Source organism: Oncorhynchus kisutch, linkage group LG24 (genome assembly GCF_002021735.2).
Source record: "Oncorhynchus kisutch isolate 150728-3 linkage group LG24, Okis_V2, whole genome shotgun sequence".
Taxonomy (NCBI): domain Eukaryota; kingdom Metazoa; phylum Chordata; class Actinopteri; order Salmoniformes; family Salmonidae; genus Oncorhynchus; species Oncorhynchus kisutch.
This window is the reverse complement of record NC_034197.2, coordinates 25,146,802-25,166,187: the sequence shown is the minus strand read 5'-3', so window position 1 is coordinate 25,166,187 and position 19,386 is coordinate 25,146,802. Positions and strand designations below refer to the sequence as shown.

Below are 19,386 nucleotides of genomic sequence, written 5' to 3'. Positions count from 1 at the left end.
CTTCCCCTGCTATGCCTTAGCTGGTTGGTCAGCTGATTTATACACAAGGTAGAGCAGTCTGAGTACCTCTTGTGGGAGCCTGATAGACTCCCAATGATGGGGATGCAACAGACATGCAGATTTATATACACCAACCGACTGCGCAGACGGAGCCGCCGGTTATGTTGGATAAACAATCCGCTGAATAGCAGCCATGCTGTATTATTGTTGTTCCAATGACCTGACAAGGGCTTGTCATTTATAGACTTCCAGGTGTTTCCAATTTGTACCGATAAGATTCAGCTTTGTATCAAATAAAACCAAACTTCACAAAATGTTAAATACATATTTCAAATATGACATTATATCCTATACATTTTTTTTTTTACATTGTATGATCATGCCCATTCACACAAAAACACTTACATTGTTTTAGAAGGATTATCTTGTGAGGTAAGGCAGAAAAGAAGCCTAAAGATGCACTTTGGCTGCTCTATGAGTGGTCAGGATCACTCCGTAGATGTGCAAAGGTTTTTAAGAGCAACAATACTAACGAAGGCTCTGGGAAAGACCTTGGCTACTAAAAGATATGATCTTGACGCTACGAATGCTCTGGGAAACAAGGTCCTGGAACGTTATGGCACAGGTGTTAATGGGCTCACTCCATAAACACAGAACTTATGGTTAAATCCACACTTTCCTACTGAATCTCCATTCAGTGGTTGCATCTCGCAATATTACAAAACTTGCTTGATTAAATTATTCTACACAGATCCTGTTCTGATCCTACTATAAGATCACATCCAACCCAACCAACACTATATACAAAAAGTTGATCTATTGGAGAAACTACAGATTACTATTTATGTACTTTATCAGACTGCTGTCATATGATCATTTGTGAGATTGAGGTTTAAGTGTGTTAGTGTGCACTTTGGAGTAGTACATCCTTCTGTAATGCATCTGTTTTAGATTGTTGCTTTTACAATCAGGTGAAGCTCTATGCTTGAGTCTTAACAATTCACATCAGCAAGTAAATGGAACGGCACCCTTGCAGCAATCAAGTGACTTGGATATAAAGAACATCATGAGCAAATAAACAAATTATGATCAGGGCATTAAATGTGTGTAGTTGAACAACTGTATAACATCTTACCCAGAATGCTTACAGTATTTGATATAGTCGTTTCTACAATAGAACGTTATCCAAACATGAACAAATGTAAAATTATCAAAGACAGTAGAGTATGAAGATAGGCTAAAACTGCTTCTCCAAATAGAAATCCCCGATCACACTTGTAGGCGATGTTATGTCGACGTTGGCAAGCACAGCTCATGCATAGAAACACGTCATGGGCCAAACGTTCGTCTCGCGCTGAACTGCACAGGTGCAGGATGTCAAATCAATGGCACTCCTTAATATAAAGTTGTTTTTGACGAAAACGTGTCACTTTCACGAGGTTGGAGTAATAACATGTTCAACTACTTAAGACATTGGCTCTAATCTAGGTTGTGCCTTCAGATTAAGAAAATGAACAACAAAGGAAGAATGTTTCTCATTGACTTCTAAATCCCCGAACTGGTCTGTCTGTTTCGCAAGTGTTCCCGGAAGTCTCGCGATGTTGCACTTCTGGGTTTAGACACTGTGCTATTAATATTGGGGATTTATTACGAAACTTTCTCAGGGGTACGGGAATATGATACATTCTCAGGAGAACGTCACACTGAATATTTTTTTTTTTTTTTTTTTAACGATTATAATATCTGGCCAGTAGAGGGTGCTTGTGTTTAACAATTGGGGGCTCAAGACGAAAAGCCAAAACGGAAGATAACTGTTGAACAGAGATGAAGACACATATTGCTTACACCTATCCAGTTCCTTCAGATCTGCAAAAATAAAGGAATAACAGTTTTCCTTAATCATGGGGACCATGATGCTGCACAGGTATGTTAGTGCTGGGCTGGAATGAAAAGGTGCACCACCTGGATGTCCCCCATGAAAGTAGAGTAACACGGGCAAAATAAGCAATGATGATGTCTCCACCTAGCCTTGCTATAGTTCATTCAAATCTGTAAAAACTGAGGAGGTAGAGGTCATTTGACTGCCACCTAAATCTTGGTTGTGACTAAAAACAGTATTTGGCCTAGGTGTCTCAGACCATAGTAGTGATAGTCACTCATCTCAGGTAGTGCGATAGACCCAGTCCACCTCTGCAAAATACCAGAGGGTGTGAATACTTGTATGTGAATCTGAAACATATCAGATCAATATAAAATAAATTCAGCTGGTCATCTAAGTCAAATGTTTCCATGTGAATGGTGAGAACTGATGTAAGACACATGGTCACACTCTAAAGGTATTAGCGTTGAGGTTGCAATCCTCTAGTGTCAGATGTGTTCAGGACTTTTAATTGTCAAAAATAAAAACAGAACCACAGGAAAACAAAAATAATAATAGGATGTACATAAAATGCATTTCTGTTTTGTGGAAGATCCTTCTATGGTACAGAATAATGCTTGTATATTTGACCAGGATACTAAAATGTGTAACTATTCTGATATTTTTTCAGAGCTGATCTGATTGGCCAAAATACCAATTAGAGAAAAATAAGAAGAATTAGGCTGTTTGAAGAACATAACACAGCCGTAGTCATTGTTCCATGTGTGCAATAACTAAATCAACTGCTGTACTCCTTGCACACTTCTATGGCATTTCACTGAATCCCATTCACGTGCAGGATTCAAACAAGTGTTCACTGATGCAGGTTATTGAATTAACTCAAAATACAAAAACTGTAACCCAACTGTAGAGCAAAGGAGCAAGTGTATCCTTTTGTGAGTGATTTCATATCCTAATAGCATAATTCAGGTCATGTTCCAAATTATTAGAAGAATAATTTCACAACTCCTGCTGATCTGCCAGGCATTGCAGTATTGATTATGTCAGTGGCATTGGCCAGCGGTGTACTTCAGTCTTCTTCATTGAAATGGATCTATGAATCTGGCATTCATTGTTTGTCAGGATCCTTGGAGAAATCCTGCATGGCATCTGAACATCCTCTCAGCAGCTCCATGCTCCAGCTGAAAAACTGCTCCGCTCTCCAAATCTCCCCGTCCCTATTTGCATAGAATCCTCTCTCCCTCTGGTCTGAGTGTAAAATATGTCTGTTTGTTGGTATCCCGTGTCTGTGTGCATGTTGGGGTTTGTGTGTGAGAGCTGTAGAAATGTCAGAGGTGTAGTGTATAGCCAGCATCAGTCCAGTAAGGATTTGTGTGGCCAGACATAAGCCTAAAAGTGAGCCAAAGATTGACTAGTGCATCATTTGCTTATGTGTGTGTGTGTGTGTGTGTATATATGACACCGCAATTGACAATAGTTTAAGTTCCAACTGCTGGTGGTGTGGAACAGCAGTCCCCCAGAACAGCATGGGATCAAATTCCACTGCAACCACCACTTTCCTCCTGTTCTCCCCTCTACCAACCTGTAACCCATCTACTTGCCACCTGTCTGAAATAAAGATTGGGGGGGTATATGTAAAGGGGTGCAGAGCTCCAGTTCCCCTTTAAAAAAGACCACACGGGGCCCCCCAAAAATAAAAATCCCATTTTGAATTATTTGAGTTTGTGTTTCCTCATGAACAAATTATATGTATTGCAATATTAATCGAGTATGATTTTTTCCCCCCTCGTTAAATGCACTAGCTAAATAAAATGTGTACAATCATGTCAGTTGCTGCAAGGTCTCTGGTAAGTCAAAAAATTGTGGAGAATAGGACTGATTGTCACTGGCACCCTAACTGCTGAACATCGGTACTCTTGAATACCAAGTGGCTTGGATAAAGGGGCAGCATTACCAGAGGGCAAGGCAGAGGACCCAGTCCTGCCTCTGGACACGAGTGACAATAACCAATGTCCAAAATCTACATTTCTTTAGCAGACTGGAAAGTTCAAACTCACTTTGAGGGAAAAACTTTGCTCAAGTATGAATCAATCTAGACCGTTATACCTATCCAAGTGAAATCACAGGTCCACATTAAACAGCAGTGAACAGTTGTGAATGGTCTGGTATGGGAAAAGGTACTGGCTGGGACTGCCTTTGCTGTACTCAATTACTACCATTATAGACAGCTTTCCACCAACATGTCCAGATGCTGCCCTACTGCCACATTCCCTCCCTTTCTGCTTCACCCTACCTGTTGGTGCCTCCACATATTGGTCTGTCCCATCATGCTGTGTCAAAGTCTATATCCAAAAACTTTAGAGTATTGTAAGTATTTTATGGACAACTATCTGGCCAAAACAGAAATAACTGTGTGTGCCTTGCAGATACAGAAAACGGTCTGTCTTTGCTCGTATTCTTTGAACATACATTGTATTTGTATGTAACTTCTACCTGGTACAGCCAGAGGAGGATGGGCCTCCCCTCAGTCTGGTTCATCTCAAGGCTTATTTTTCTTGCCACTGGGGTTCTGCTTAGGTTACTGTCAAGCACTTCATGACAACTTGTAGCAAATATTGTCAACTATGGTAGCTTTCTTTAAAAAAACATGCATAAATCCAAAGATACAAATGTAGCGTTTATGAATAGATGCTTCTGAAAACAAATCCCATGTCTGGATAGATAGTGCAGTGTCTGGGGCTCAGGTGAATATGATCCTGCTTTCCTTTGATGAATAGCTGATGCATTGTTTTAAAGGCCCAGTGCAGTCAAAATGCAGTTTTCCTGTGTCTGGTATTATTTTGTACAACAGCTGATGACACGTCACTAATACTGTGAAAGTGTGATAAAAATGTATCAGTGTTATTTCGTGATTGTAATTTTTTTTTTTTTATAACTATCTACACAGGACCTTCTAAATCAGCAGATTTGGATGGGTGGGAGTTTCGGCTTTCCAAAGTAACATCGCCATGCAGTTAATTAGTTAATAGACCAATAAAGAGAGTTCTAAACCTCTACAGCTCGTTTTCTATTTTCCTCTTCCTCACTCAGACCACTCCCAGACCGTCCTAGTAAAATTATTGCTGGAGAAAGTTGTGCAAAAAAACTACACTAAACTAAAATGTAAGTACAATATGTAAAGTGTTGTTTTATGAACTGAAATAAAATATCCTACAAATTTTCCATACACAGAAAATGCTTATTTCTCTCAAAGTTTGTTCACATCCCTGTTAGTGAGCATTTCTCCTTTGTCAAGATAGTGCGTCCACCTGACAGGTGTGGCATATCAAGAAGCTGATGAAACATCATTACACAGGTGTACCCTGCCGGGGACAGTAGAAGGCCACTCTAAAATGTGCAGTCACAACACCAAAGAGGTCTCATGTGTGCAATTTGCAGGCGGACTGCAGGAACGTCCACCATAGCTGTTGCAAGATAATTTAATATTCATTTGTCTACCATAAACTGCCTCCAATGTCGTTTTAGAGAATTTGGCAGTACGTCCAACCGACCTCACAACCGCAGACTACATGTATTGCGTCGTGTGGGTGAGCGGTTTGCTGATGTCAACGTTGTGAACAGAGTCCCCCAAGGTGGCGGTGGGGTTATGGTATGGGCGGCAGGCAGAAACTACGTACAACGAACACAATTGCATTTTATCTATGGCAAATTGAATGCACAGAGATACCGTGACGAGATCCTGAGGGCCCATTGTTGTCATCACCTTTATGTTTCAGCATGATAATGCATGGCCCCATAACGTAAGGCTCTGTAAACAATTTCTGGAAGCTGAAAATGTCCCAGTTCTTCCATGGCCTGCATACTCACCAGACATGTCACCCATTGATAATGCTTGGGATGCTCTGGATCGACGTGTATGACAGCGTGTTCCAGTTCCTGCCAATATCCAGCAACTTCACACAGCCATTGAAGAGAAGTGGGACAACATTCCAAAGGATACAATCAACAGCCCGATTAACTCTGTGCGAAAGAGATGTGTCGTGCTGCAGGAGGCAAATGGGGGGTCACACCAGATACCGAATAGTTCTGAAGCACGCCACTACCTTTTTAAAAGTAATCTCTGACCAACATATGCATATTCCCAGTCATGTGAAATCCAGATTCGTACCTGATTAATGTATTTCAATTGACTGATTTCCTTATATGAACTGTAAATTGTTGCATTTATATTTTTGACCATTTTAAATGGGAACCTATTACAGTAACGTACTTAATTGTTAACCAGAAATGATTTGATATTGATATAAAAACAGCTGCATTGGGCCTTTAAAAACAGCACAGCCCTGTAGAAGTGGTTTATAGCTAAAGCAATGGAGCTCAAGAGGATGAGCGCAATCTAGTAAGACTAAGGACAAGGGATGCATCTCAATAGTCCCCTCTCCTCCATGAGCACTGATCCGAGTCTGAATGTACAATATGGATGTGTGTGTTTTGGTGTCCCGTGTGTGTAAGTATGGTATGACACTGCACCTTGTTTAAGTTACAAATTCTAAATTCTTCATTATAAAAAAAGTTTCAAGTTGGCAACGTGGCGCTCGTCCCCTCCTCCATGAGCACTGATATCAAAACACATGTTACGTGAAAGCAATATTGTGAACAGCGCAGAAGAAGAGAGTAGGAAAAACAGAGACCATTGCAATGTGCCAATGGTACAGATGTGTCTAGCCAAAATCAGTGATAGTTGAGAAGTGGAAGCTTGAACTTTAGCCAAGGGTTTACACTACCCAAAGCAAACCTTGGCCTTCGCTATTAACTGGTGAACATTGCTCTATGAATCTTATAAGACTGGATGATTCTCTTCAGTTTTCCACCCCGAGTCACAGTTCAAACACCATTGCAAAGAATTCAAACCAGTTCCTCCAAAAGCTCAACTGGTCTCTAGCTTGCATTCGGTTGCCATCTTTGAGAGGGAGAAAATGTGCTATTGCTATGTCACCGGTTTTTCATCCATTGTTAAACTAAACTATTTCCTATACCAGGCACTACTGGATGACAGGAGCCCTTGTTTTTGGACCATAGTGACCGAGCATTCATTTTGTTTCATGTTTTTTTTTCTTTCTGAGAACTAAAACCATTTTTTTCCCCCCGCTTTCCATCAAACAGTGATTTTCATCTGAACAACTTGTGTACCCTATTTTCTTTTTTAAAACATACTTCCACTGTATTTCCTAACAAATATATATTTTTTTTAAGACAGACTCACCTAATTTCAGCCTGTACCTTGTAGTTATGTTGTTGCCATGTAAGGCTGTCAGTGAACTAACGTACCGGTTTCAATATTTGTCAAATCAAAACATTGGCAACTATTAAAATATTGACTGTAGAAAGATGATGGTATTGAAGTAGAAGCGTCTCAACCAGACTATAATAAACGTTCTACCATTTGGGAACAGAGGACATTTCATTTGGATTGTTAATTGGTTTGGTTTCTATTATTTTTCAACGTTTCCTGTTCAACTAGTTGAAGGAAAACATTTTATAAAGTTGCCAAAATGTGTACACTTACCCATTGCTGATGACCCCTGCAAATAACCTTGTCTCCCTACACCTACAGATTGTGGATGGTATAGGTAACATTATAGCTAGTGTCTGATGAATGCCAACTGAGTGAAAGTATTCTGTATGTGTTGGATATGCATGTGCTGTGAGTGATACATACTCGACTTGTAAAACATAGGTGATTCTATGGATGTGGCCTGTACTGCAGTGAGACTAGGGTCACAGGATAAGGCAGATGTAGATGTGTCAGCTTCCTTGTCCTCAACTTCTTCAGCCTCCTCTTCCTCACCCTCCTCTTCGGGCCGCTCTGCCAACAACCTCTGGGGCATCCTAGCTGACCTCTGACCCTGAGGTCAAAATATTCAGAGAGGTCGACATCAGCTTATTTGGGGTTAAATGTACTCATACTTTGTGAGTGATTGTGTCAGGTGTCAGCTTTATCCATCTCAAAAGGTAAAAATCTCAACATACATTCTTCACCAAAACAAAACAAGGACAACATGCAGAAGAAGAAAAAAAAATCTTAACCAGGCAGTCTCTTAACCAAAATAACCTATTTTGAACCACGGGTTACCTTAGGGCCAAGTTTTGCTGCTGCTCTCCTCTGTGGGCGTTGCTTGGTTTTAGTCTCTTTGGAGTTGGAGAGCGTCTTCATAGTGGCAGCCGCGTGCCGCAGGATGCAGTCTGTGCCGCAGTAAACGGAGTCGGGCAGGGCGTGCTTACTGCACCCTGAGCCGATGCACTGGGGTAGGGAACCGTCCAACTCCATCTCAGCCTCAGCAATCATCTCTGTCACCTCCTGCACCACAGCCTCCTAGGACCAGACTCACGTCAGCACACATCTCAAACATGCAAATAAACACCATGGTTAAAATGTAGTCAAGTTTGTGCCGTACAAAGCAAGGAAAGCCATATAACACCACAAACTACAATTTTTTCCCTTGCTTGCTAGCAAAGGAATCAGTGTTTTTTTGTTGTTGTTCTCACCTCGCTGGCCTGCTCCTCATGTACAATCTCCTCCTCCCCCGAGTAGGGCAGTGTCAGGCAGTCAGGGGAGCTCTGCTGGGGGTCTGGCTGGCTCTGGCACTTGTTGGTGCAGGTGGCGCAGATCCAGTCTCGTCCACTCCTCTCAAGCTTTCGGCCTTGAATCTCGCTGACGCCAACGCAGTCGCCATGGAACCACTCCAGACAATTGTCGCAGGAGATCATGAACCTGGATAAGGAATCAGAAGAGCAATAAGAAAATGTCAGCTTAAGAACAACTAAAATCAACAACCACAGACAATTTAGAAATAGACAGTGGCAGATGGAAAGAGCCGAGACGTAGAGTTGCTAAACCAAAAACATACGGCTTGTTTGTTTGTTTTCACAGATGAATACCGTCCAGGACAATGCTACACACATACCTTTTGTTGTGCCTCTGTCGACAGATGCAGTAAAGGGCATGGGGGTTGTAGCCCTCACTGTCCGATATGCTAGAATACTCAGACTTTTCTTCCTCGATCCTCTCCTCCTCTTCCACCTCGTCCTTTGCCTCTGTTACATTATCATTTTGGCTAGCCTTTTCTTCTGTTGTTTCTGGATCAGACTCAAGAGGAGGCATAGAGTCTGAGCTCGACTGTTGAGAAGGAGAAGGGCTTTGAGACTCTACCACAACCTTCTCAGGACTCCTCTCCCTTTCCTCCTGAGGCTGATGCACCTGCTGCGGTTCCAACTCATTTACAAAAATAACCTCCTCTTCATCCGCAGTGCTCGACTCTGGCTCTACACCCCTACCCCTCCCACGCCCCCTACCTCTACCACGTCCTCTACCTCTACCTCTCCCTCTTCCCCTCCCCCTCCCTCTGACCCCCCTCCCCCTGGACTCCCCTCTCCCCCTAGTGCTCAGCCGCTCCTGGAGCTGCTTCAGGGTCAGCTCATCACTGTCCTCCTCAATACTGGAGGCAACTTCCACGACCCTACTAGCCCCATAGCTAGGGGCAGGGGCAGCCATAGTTTGGGCAGGAGCAGTCATGGGCATGTAGTCCTCCTCCTTCTCCCCAAGTAGAGAAAAAGCAGTGCCAAATGCAGATCCAAAGTCCTGCCAAGAGGTGGGATCTAGGCTGCCACCTGGGCAGGGCTCTTGGGGATCTGAGGAAGGCTCTGTGTCCATTGGAATTGGGGAGGCCGTTCCAGAGTACTCCAGGTCGGCTGGGACGCTTCTTCTCCCCCCTCGTCCACGTCTTGAATAGGTCTTGGCTGGGCGGCCTCTGCCTCGACGTGTGGGTAGGGGTGGAGATTCTGGATCTTCAAGCTCATCCAATCCCACAAACTCTCTTCTGGCAACCGTGGTCCGCCTGAAGCCCCAGGTCTTTTTGAACTCGCTGATGGTCGGCCTAGCACTCCTCTCGGCCCCCTCCACCTGCTCTGCATCTATTCTGTGCTCCTCTACACCAAGGAGAACAGCAAGGATAGAAAAACAATGACAGAAAATGTATCATCATCTCCATCCAATCACATAATTTGGACAGCTAATGCACAGTCCATTACATTAAGACTAAAAGGGGAAGGAAAATAGTTAAGGTAATACCTGTATCAGTGCCAGTGATGTCATGGATCTCATTGATATCCATAAAGCCCTCCATGGTAGACCTGTCAAATTAAGATACAAAAATACAAAATGTTATCCAATCTACCAGAAATGCTGTTGATTGAAATGAAGCACATTTACACTTCGAGAGACTTGAAGAGCAGTCCATCACTTTGCATTAATCGTTAAGTCCATTGACACATGGGTGCGTCAGTATAGGTAACAAAACATCCCAATCAAAATCTGTCAGTTTAAGCTAGACATATCAGTCTTGCATGGGCTGCGTCTCAATCCAACACATCCACCGATGTCGGCCTTCCGCATCTGCGGTGGAAGGTGGGCAAGCTACAGTGGTGTTTGTCAGACCATGAGACATCCTGAAAATAGGTATTCTCAAAAAGACGTCTGTAGCGTCAGAACGGTTTGGCCAACAAATGAATATGGAAAATAGATTCTCACGATGGTGTTCTCCGTTTTGCTCTATAAACATCACGGGACTCATCTGAAGTTAGTAATTGATGTGTCAACATCTGTTTGTAGCGTCCGTACTGTATAGGATACAAACTAACGGAATCCCACTGTGGAAAAGGGAGATTCCAACGAGCACGATGTTCATCGTTTTGCTTTACACCTACAAGTGTCACAGGACTCGTCTGACTGTAACCAGTACCAGTTTTAAAACAATTAATGGAAGTATGAAAAGGTAGTTAGAGTGCCACACCCACAAAGAGTACATATTTTCCTTAGCTTTCTTATATCTCCTAGATATACAGTTGAAGTTGGAAGTTTACGTACACTTAGGTTGGAGTCATTAAAACTCGATTTTCAACCACTCCACAAATTTTTTGTTAACAAATTATAGTTTTGGCAAGTCGGTTAGGACATCTACTTTGTGCATGACAAGGAATTTTTCCAACAATTGCTTACAGATTAGTTCACAAATAATTAACTGTATCACAATTTCAGTGGGTCAGAAATGTACATACACTAAGTTGACTGTGCCTTTAAACAGCTTGGAAAAATCCAGAAAATGATGTCATGGCTTTTGAAGCTTCTAATAGGCGAATTGAAATGATTTGTGTCAATTGGAGGTGTACCTGTAGACGTATTTCAAGGCCTACCTGCAAACTCAGTGCCTCTTTGCTCGACATCATGGGAAAATCAAAAGAAATCAGCCAAGACCTCAGAAAAAAGAATTGTAGACCTCCACAAGTCTGGTTATAAGCAATTTCCAAACGCCTGAAGGTACCACGTTCATCTGTACAAACAATAGTATGCAAGTATAAACACCATGGGACCACGCAGCCGTCATAACGCTCAGGAAGGAGACGCGTTCTGTCTCCTAGAGATGAACGTACTTTGGTGCGAAAAGTGCAAATCAATCCCAGAACAGCAGCAAAGGACCTTGTGAAGATGGAGGAAACAGGTACAAAAGTATCTATGCCCACAGTAAAACGAGTCCTATATCGACATAACCTGAAAGGCCACTCAGCAAGGAAGAAGCCAAAAGCGCCAGAATACAGTTTGCAACTACACATGGGGACAAAGATCATACTTTTTGGAGAAATGTCTTCTGGTCTGATGAAACAAAAATAGAACTGTTTGGCCATATGTTTGGAGGAAAAGGGGGGATGCTTGCAAGCCGAAGAACACTATCCCAACCGTGAAGCACAGGGGTGGCAGCATCATGTTGTGGGGGTGCTTTGATCCAGGAGCGACTGGTACATTTCACAAAATAGATGGCTTCATGAGGTAGGAAAATTATGTGGATATTTTGAAGCAACATCTCAAGACATAAGTCAGGAAGTTAAAGCTTGGTCGCAAATGGGTCTTCCAAATGAACAAATGACCCCAAGCATACTTCCAAAGTTGTGGCAAAATGGCTTAAGGACAACAAAGTCAAGGTATTGGAGTGGCCATCACAAAGCCCTGACCTCAATCCTATAGAACATTTGTGTGGGCAGAACTGAAAAAGCGGGTGCGAGCAAGGAAGCCTACAAACCTGACTCAGTTACACCAGCTCTGTCAGGAAGAATGGGCCAAAATTCACCCAACTTATTGTAGGAAGCCTGTGGAAGGCTACCCGCAACATTTGACCCAAGTTAAACAATTTAAAGGCAATGCTACCAAATACTAATTGAGTGTATGAAAACTTCTGACCCACTGGGAATGTGATGAAATAACTAAAAGCTGAAATAAATCACTCTACTATTATTTTGACATTTCACATTCTTAAAATAAAGTGGTGATCCTAACTGACCTAAGACAGGGAATATTTACTAGGATTAAATGTCAGGAATTGTGAAAGACTGAGTTTAAATGTAGTTGGCTATGGTGTATGTAAACTTCCGACTTCAATTGTATGTGATAAGGAGGTGAAGATTTCCCAGTTAGCTGACGATACAACCCTGTTTTTGAGAAATGAAAATCAGGTTCCAGTAACCCTACATACAGTAGAGCAATTCTCTCAAGTGTCCATGTTTGGTTTTGAATATTGCAAAATGTGAAATTTTACCAATATTTAGTGAGTCCTGGAATTTCTGTAAACGATGTTGTAACCTACTACTTAGGTGTCAAAATTAAATGTATTTGGCTAAGGTGTATGTAAACCTCTGACTTCAACTGTAAGAAAGACTTTTTTTTTTAATGTAAAAAATGTGTTGTACTTTTATTTAACTAGGGAAGTCAGTTAACAAATTCTTATTTATAATGATGGCCTGTCCTGGCAAAACCTGGACAACACTGGGCCAATTGTGTGCCGCCATATGGGATTCCCAATCACGGCCGGATGTGATACAGCCTGGATTCGAACAAGGGACTGTAGTGACGCCTCTTGGACTGAGATGCAGTGCCACTCGGGAGCCCCGAAGTAGCCACCCTTGGCAAAGTAACAGACACATCTCAACATAAACTGTTCATAGGAGACTTGCGTGAATCAGGCCTTCATGGTCGAATTACTGCAAAGAAACCACGAATGCCTTACGATTTATTTTTAGGACTGCCTGTTTTGCCATTTCTGAATGTGTTATTCAATGCTTTTCTATGGGCTATATTAGTAAAGGCCAAACTCAATATTATTATTTTTGTATTTTATTTAATTTTAGCCCTTTTTTTCTCCCCAATTTTGTGGTATCCAATTGTTTTAGTAGCTACTATCTTGTCTCACCGCTACAACTCCCGTACGGGCTCAGGAGAGACGAAGGTTGAAAGTCATGCGTCCTCCGATACACAACCTAACCAAGCCGCACTGCTTCTTAACACAGCACGCATCCAACCCGGAAGCCAGCCTCACCAATGTGTCGGGGGAAACACCGTGCACATGGCAACCTTGGTTAGCGCACACTGTGCCCGGCCCGCCACAGGAGTCACTGGTGCGCGATGAGACAAGTATATCCCTACCGGCCAAACTCTCCCTAACCCGGACGACGCTAGGCCAATTGTGCGTCGCTCCACGGACCTCCCGGTCGCGGCCGGTTACGACAGAGCCTGGGCGCGAACTCAGAGTCTCTGGTGGCACAGCTGGCGCTGCAGTACAGAGCCCTTAACCACTGCGCCACCCGGGAGGCTAAACTCAATATTTTATCAAATAATAAAAAATATACACAGTCCCAGTCAAAAGTTGACACACCTACTCATGTTCTCTTTATTTTTTACTATTTTGTACATTGTAGAATAATAGTGAAGCCATCAAAACTATGAAATAACACATATGGAATCATGTAGTAACCAAAAATGTGTTAAACAAATCAAAAATATATTTTTGATTTTAGACTCTCTCTTTGGCTTGATTCCAGCTTTGAACACTATTGGCATTCTCTCAACCAGCTTCATGAGGTAGTCACTTGGAATGCATTTCAATTAACAGGTGTGCCTTGTTGAAATGTCTTTGTGGAATTTCTTTACATCTTAATGCATTTGAGACAATCAGTTGTGTATTTACAAGGTAGGGGTGGTACACAGAAGACAGCCCTATTTGGTCAAAGACCAAGTCCATATTATGGCAAGAACAGCTCAAATAAGCAAGCTATGATGAAACTGTCTCTCATGAAGACCGCCACAGGAAAGGATGACCCAGAGTTACCTCTGCTGCAGAGGACAAGGTCATTAGTTACCAGCAGAAATTGCAGCCCAAATAAATGCTTCACAGAGTTCGAGTAACAAACACATTTCAACATCAACTGTTCATAGGAGACTGCGTGAATCAGGGCTTCATGGTCCATTGCTGCAAAGAAACCACTATTAAAAGGACACCAATAATAAGAGACTTGCTTGGGCCAAGAAACACAAGCAATGTACATTAGACCGGTGGAAATGAGTGATGCACCGATATGACAATTTTGTCCGATACCTGATATTTCCCTTCACACAAAAAAACGATACCGATAACCAATTTTAAAAACGTTAAGCATTCTAGTTAGAGGTCGACCGATTATGATTTTTAAACACCGATTCCGATAATTGAAGGACAAAAAAAGTGCTCTTCTTTTCTTTAAAAAAATATATATTTGTAATAATAACAATTACAACAATACTGAATGAATACTTATTTTAACTTAACATAATACATAACTAAAATCAATTTTCTCAAATAAATAATGAAACATGTTCAATTTGGTTTAAATAATGCAAAAACAGTGTTGAGAAGAAAGTAAAAGTGCAACATGTGCCATGCAAAAAGCTAACATTTAAGTTTCTTGCTCAGAACATGAGAATATATTAAAGCTGGTGGTTCAATTTAACATGAATCTTCAATATTCCCAGTAAGAAGTTTTAGGCTGTAGTTAATATAGGATGTGTCGACTATTTCTCTCTACACCATTTCTATTTCATATACCTTTGACTATTGGATGTTGTTTTAGGCACTTTAGTATTGCCAGCCTAATCTCAGGAGTTGATAGGCTTGAAGTCATAAACAGTGCTGTGCTTCAAGCATTGCTAAGAGCTGCTTGCAAACGCGGTAAAGTGCAGTTTGAATGCTTACCAGCCTGCTGCTCCCTACCACCGCTCACAGTGCTTTATCAAATATCAAATCATAGACTTAATTATAATATAATAAATAAACACAGAAATTCGAGCCTTTGGTCATTAATATGGTCAAATCCAGAAACTATCATTTAAAAAATTATGTTTATTCTTTCAGTGTAATACAGAACTGTTTCGTATTTTATCGAACGGGTGGCAACCCTAAGTCTAGATATTGCTGTTACATTACACAACCTTCAATGTTGTCATAATTATGTTAAATTCTGGCAAATTAATTACGGTCTTTGTTAGGAAGAAATGGTCTTCACAGTTTGCAAAGAGCCAGGCGGCCCAAACTGCTGCATATACCCTGACTCTGCTTGCACTGAACGCAAGAGAAGTGACACAAATTTCCTAGATAATACTGCCTGCTAACATGGATTTATTTGAACTAAATATGCAGGCTTAAAAATATATACTTCTGTGTATTGATTTTAAGAAGGGCATTGGTGTTCACGGTTAGGTACATTTGTGCAACAATTGTGCTTTTTTCGCGAATGTGCTTTTGTTAAATCATCACCAGTTTGGCGAAGTTGAAGTAGGCTGTGATTCGATGGTAAATTAACAGGCACTGCTTTGATTATATGCAACGCAGGACAAGCTAGTTAACCTAGTAATACATCAACCATGTGTAGTTAACTCGTGATTCTGTGAAGATTGATGGTTTTCAATAAGTTAAGTTTAATGCTAGCTAGCAACTTACCTTGGCTCCTTGCAGCCACAAGGTCCTTCTGATGTTGCACACGTGTAACAGGTGGTCAGCCTGCCATGCAATCTCCTTGTGGATTGTTTTGTAATCGGCCATTATCGTCATCCAAAATGGCCGATTAATGATCGTTAAGAAAACTTGAAATCGGCCATAATTAAATCAGCCATCATTCACTTACTTGCTATGCTGGTTCGCTGTTCATTTGTTCAGTTGTTTACTTCTCAACCAGCATTTCTATGGACCGCCGTTTGGGTCTTTGCGTGTCAAAATATATACTATTTGACATGTCAAAAAACCTTAACGTGTCAAGGATCAATGAATCACAACGATTCATAGATACTTGTTCTATGCTGGTAAAGTTGTCTGGCGAAACTACAGTGCCGGTCATGAAAAAAATAGCTAGCTCATGGACAATGTTCTTCCCCAAAAACATAGCAAAACGACAATCTGTTTCAGTAGCTAGAGTTCGCTAGATTACTAAACTCAGCCCAAAAAAATTGTCCTCTCAATGTCAACTGTGTTTATTTTCAGCAAAAATAAAGTGTAAATATTTGTATGAACATAAGATTAAACATCTGAGACATAAACTGAACAAGTTCCACAGACATGTGACTAACAAAAATTGAATAATGTGTCCCTGAACAAAGCCAGTATCTGGTGTGGCCACCAGCTGCATTAAGTACTGCAGTGCATCTCCTCCTCATGGACTGCACCAGATTTACCAGTTCTTGCTGTGAGATGTTACCCCACTCTTCACCAAGGTACCTGCAAGCTCCCGTACATTTAAGGGGTGAATGGCCCTAGCCCTCCCTCCGATCCAACAGGTCAAAGACGTGCTCAATGGGATTGAGATCCGGACTCTTCGCTGGCCATGGCAGAACACTGGCATTCCTGTCTTGCAGGAAATAACGCACAGAACAAGCAGTATGGCTGATGGCATTGTCATGCTGGAGGGTCATGTCAGGATGAGCCTGCAGGAAGGGTACCACATGAGGGAGGTGGTCTTCCCTGTAACGCACAGCGTTGAGATTTCCTGCAATGACTACAAGCTCAGTCCGATGATGCTGTGACACACCACTCCAGACCATGACGGACCCTCCACCTCCAAAACGATCCCGCTCCAGAGTACAGGCCTCGGTGTAACGCTCATTCCTTCAACGATAAACACGAATCCGACCATCACCCCGGGTGAGAGAAAACTGCTACCCATCCATGAAGAGCACTTTTTGCCAGTCCTGTCTGGTCCAGCGACGGTGGGTTTGTGCCCATAGGCGACGTTGTTGCTGGTGATGTCTGGTGAGGACCTGCCTTAGCACAGGCCTACAAGCCCTCAGTCCAGCCTCTCTAGGCCTATTGCGGACAGTCTAAGCACTAATAGAGGGATTGTGTGTTCCTGGTGTAACTCGGGCAGTTGTTGTTGCCATCCTGTACCTGTCCCGCAAGTGTGATGTTCGGATGTACCGATCCTCTGCAGGTGTTGTTACACGTGGTCTGCCACTGCGAGGGCGATCAGCTGTCTGTTCTGTCTCCCTGTATCCCTATCTAAGGCATCTCACAGTACGGACATTGCAATTTATTGCCCTGGCCACATCTGCAGTTCTCATGCCTCAGCCACGTTCACGCAGTTGAACAGGGACCTTGGGCATCTTTCTTTTGGTTTTTTTCAGAGTCAGTAGAAAGGCCTCTTTAGTGTCCTAAGTTTTCATAACTGTGACCTTAATTGCCTACCGTCTGTAAGCTGTAAACAGCTAGCTATTTATTTTTATGAAGTGAAGTTCAATTTCAATAGGCAAACAAGTGGCAACCTAGCTAATACTTACAAGGACTCCTTAATCATTGCTAAGAATAATGAAAATGACTGCAGTTTCTACTGGTCATTGTTTTCAGGCTGGTTGTATTGGTGCTAGCTAGGTAGCAACCTACCTCAGAAGTTGCGGTCGAACAAATGATGCTTTGTTGTACAACTTTTGACAGTGCTACTGTATATTTTTTGACACGCAAAGACACATACGGAGTTCCATAGTATGTATGTCATGAAGCTAATAGCAGTGACGCTATTACTGTGTAACTCCGGTAGGGCAACATCTGAAAAATAGCGCACTTGGTAGTGTTAACCGGTGCTCGACCAGTCTGAGAAAGACAACATCACACACAACAGAAAACGGTTGATTTTCAAGGGCAATGAATTCCATTATCTTGGCTTTGATGGATTCTGCCTTCGAGTTGTCTCGCTGAAATGTTGTTACTCTTGTTACTCAAATGACTGCGTGACTTGTTGACTACTCGATCCACACAGCAGACATTGTGGGCTAGTTTAGGAATGCTGTGTTGCACCTATAGCGCAAAATTGTACTTGCTGTCATTACGTCATGTACCTTCGTTATATAGGTATGCACGTCAGCTTGACATCGATTTTGCACATCGGCCAATACCGATGTTGACATTTTTAGCTAATATCGTCTGATTCTGATATGTTCACCGATATATTGTGCACCCCAAGTGGAAATCTGTCCTTTGGTCTTATGAGTTCAAATTTGAGATTTTTGGTTCCAGAATAGGTGGATGCAGAATAGGTGAACGGATTATCTCTGCTTGTGTCGTTTCCACTGTGAAGCATGGAGGGGGTGTGTGATGGTGCTTTGCTGGTGACACTCAGTGATTTATTTAGAATTCATGGCACACTTAACCAGCATGGCTACCACAGCATTCTGCAGCGATACACCATCCCATCTGGTTTGCACTTAGTGGGACTGTCATTTGTTTTTCAACAGGACAATGACCCAACACACCTCCAAGCTGTTTAATGGCTATTTGACCAAGAAGAGTGATGGAGCTGACCTGGCCTCCTCAACCACCCGACCTCAAACCAATTGAGATGGTTTGGGATGAGTTGGACCAGAGTGAAAGAAAAGCAGTCAACAAGTGCTCAGCATATATGGGAACTCCTTCAAGACTGTTGGAAACGCATTCCAGGTGAAGCTGGTTGAGAGAATGCCAAGACTGCGCAAAGCTGGCATCAAGGCAAATTGTGGCTACTTTTATCATTACTACATCATTGCATTTTTGTGTTATTTCATAGTTTTGATGTGTTCACTATTATTCACCAATGTAGGAAACAGTAAACCATTAAGTAAAACCCTTGAGTAGCTGTGTCCAAACTTTTGACTGATACTGAATATCTAAAGGGGTCCTTAAATTTAAATAAATAAATAGCTACCATCTTTAAATAACTGCCTGTGAAATCACATCACCTGATGTAAATAACTGACAGTAGCTCACTACAGGACTCTTGCTAACACTGGGCCTACCTGAGCCCATAAAAATATAATTAATCATTCTGGTTCACTGGCTGGGCCGCACTAACGCCCTGTACCAGAGTTATACACAAGCCAAGTTTGAATTCAGAATCAGACAAGAATAATAAAAAAAGATGCATCTAGCTCGTAGACAAGACTATGAGCATTATGTCATGTCATGACTAGAAAGAGACATCACTTGGGTGTTCAAAAACCGTGCATCCCCCCCCATGTCCATAACATCAAACAAAGACCATTTCTGATCAAGTATTCCTCCCTCATTCATCCCATAGAAAATGTGAATTTCAAGCAGGACTTGCTGTTTACTACAGAGGCTTGTAAATTATACATA

At 42.1% G+C, this 19,386-nt stretch overlaps 1 protein-coding gene across 2 annotated transcripts in view; it reads right to left on the bottom strand.

The window, feature by feature from the left end:
* LOC109869757 (death-inducer obliterator 1) overlaps nucleotides 1–19,386 on the bottom strand; it is a 40,932-nt gene that overhangs the window by 20,864 nt on the left and 682 nt on the right. For both annotated transcript variants that reach the window (XM_031804098.1, XM_020460019.2), the window contains exons 2-6: nucleotides 10,008–10,069; nucleotides 8,845–9,865; nucleotides 8,426–8,651; nucleotides 8,013–8,252; nucleotides 7,599–7,785 (exon numbers count right to left, since the gene is read on the bottom strand). In XM_031804098.1, the coding sequence (XP_031659958.1) occupies nucleotides 7,599–7,785; nucleotides 8,013–8,252; nucleotides 8,426–8,651; nucleotides 8,845–9,865; nucleotides 10,008–10,062 (1,729 nt within the window). In that variant the 5' untranslated portion in view covers nucleotides 10,063–10,069. The remainder of the gene's footprint in view (nucleotides 1–7,598; nucleotides 7,786–8,012; nucleotides 8,253–8,425; nucleotides 8,652–8,844; nucleotides 9,866–10,007; nucleotides 10,070–19,386) is intronic.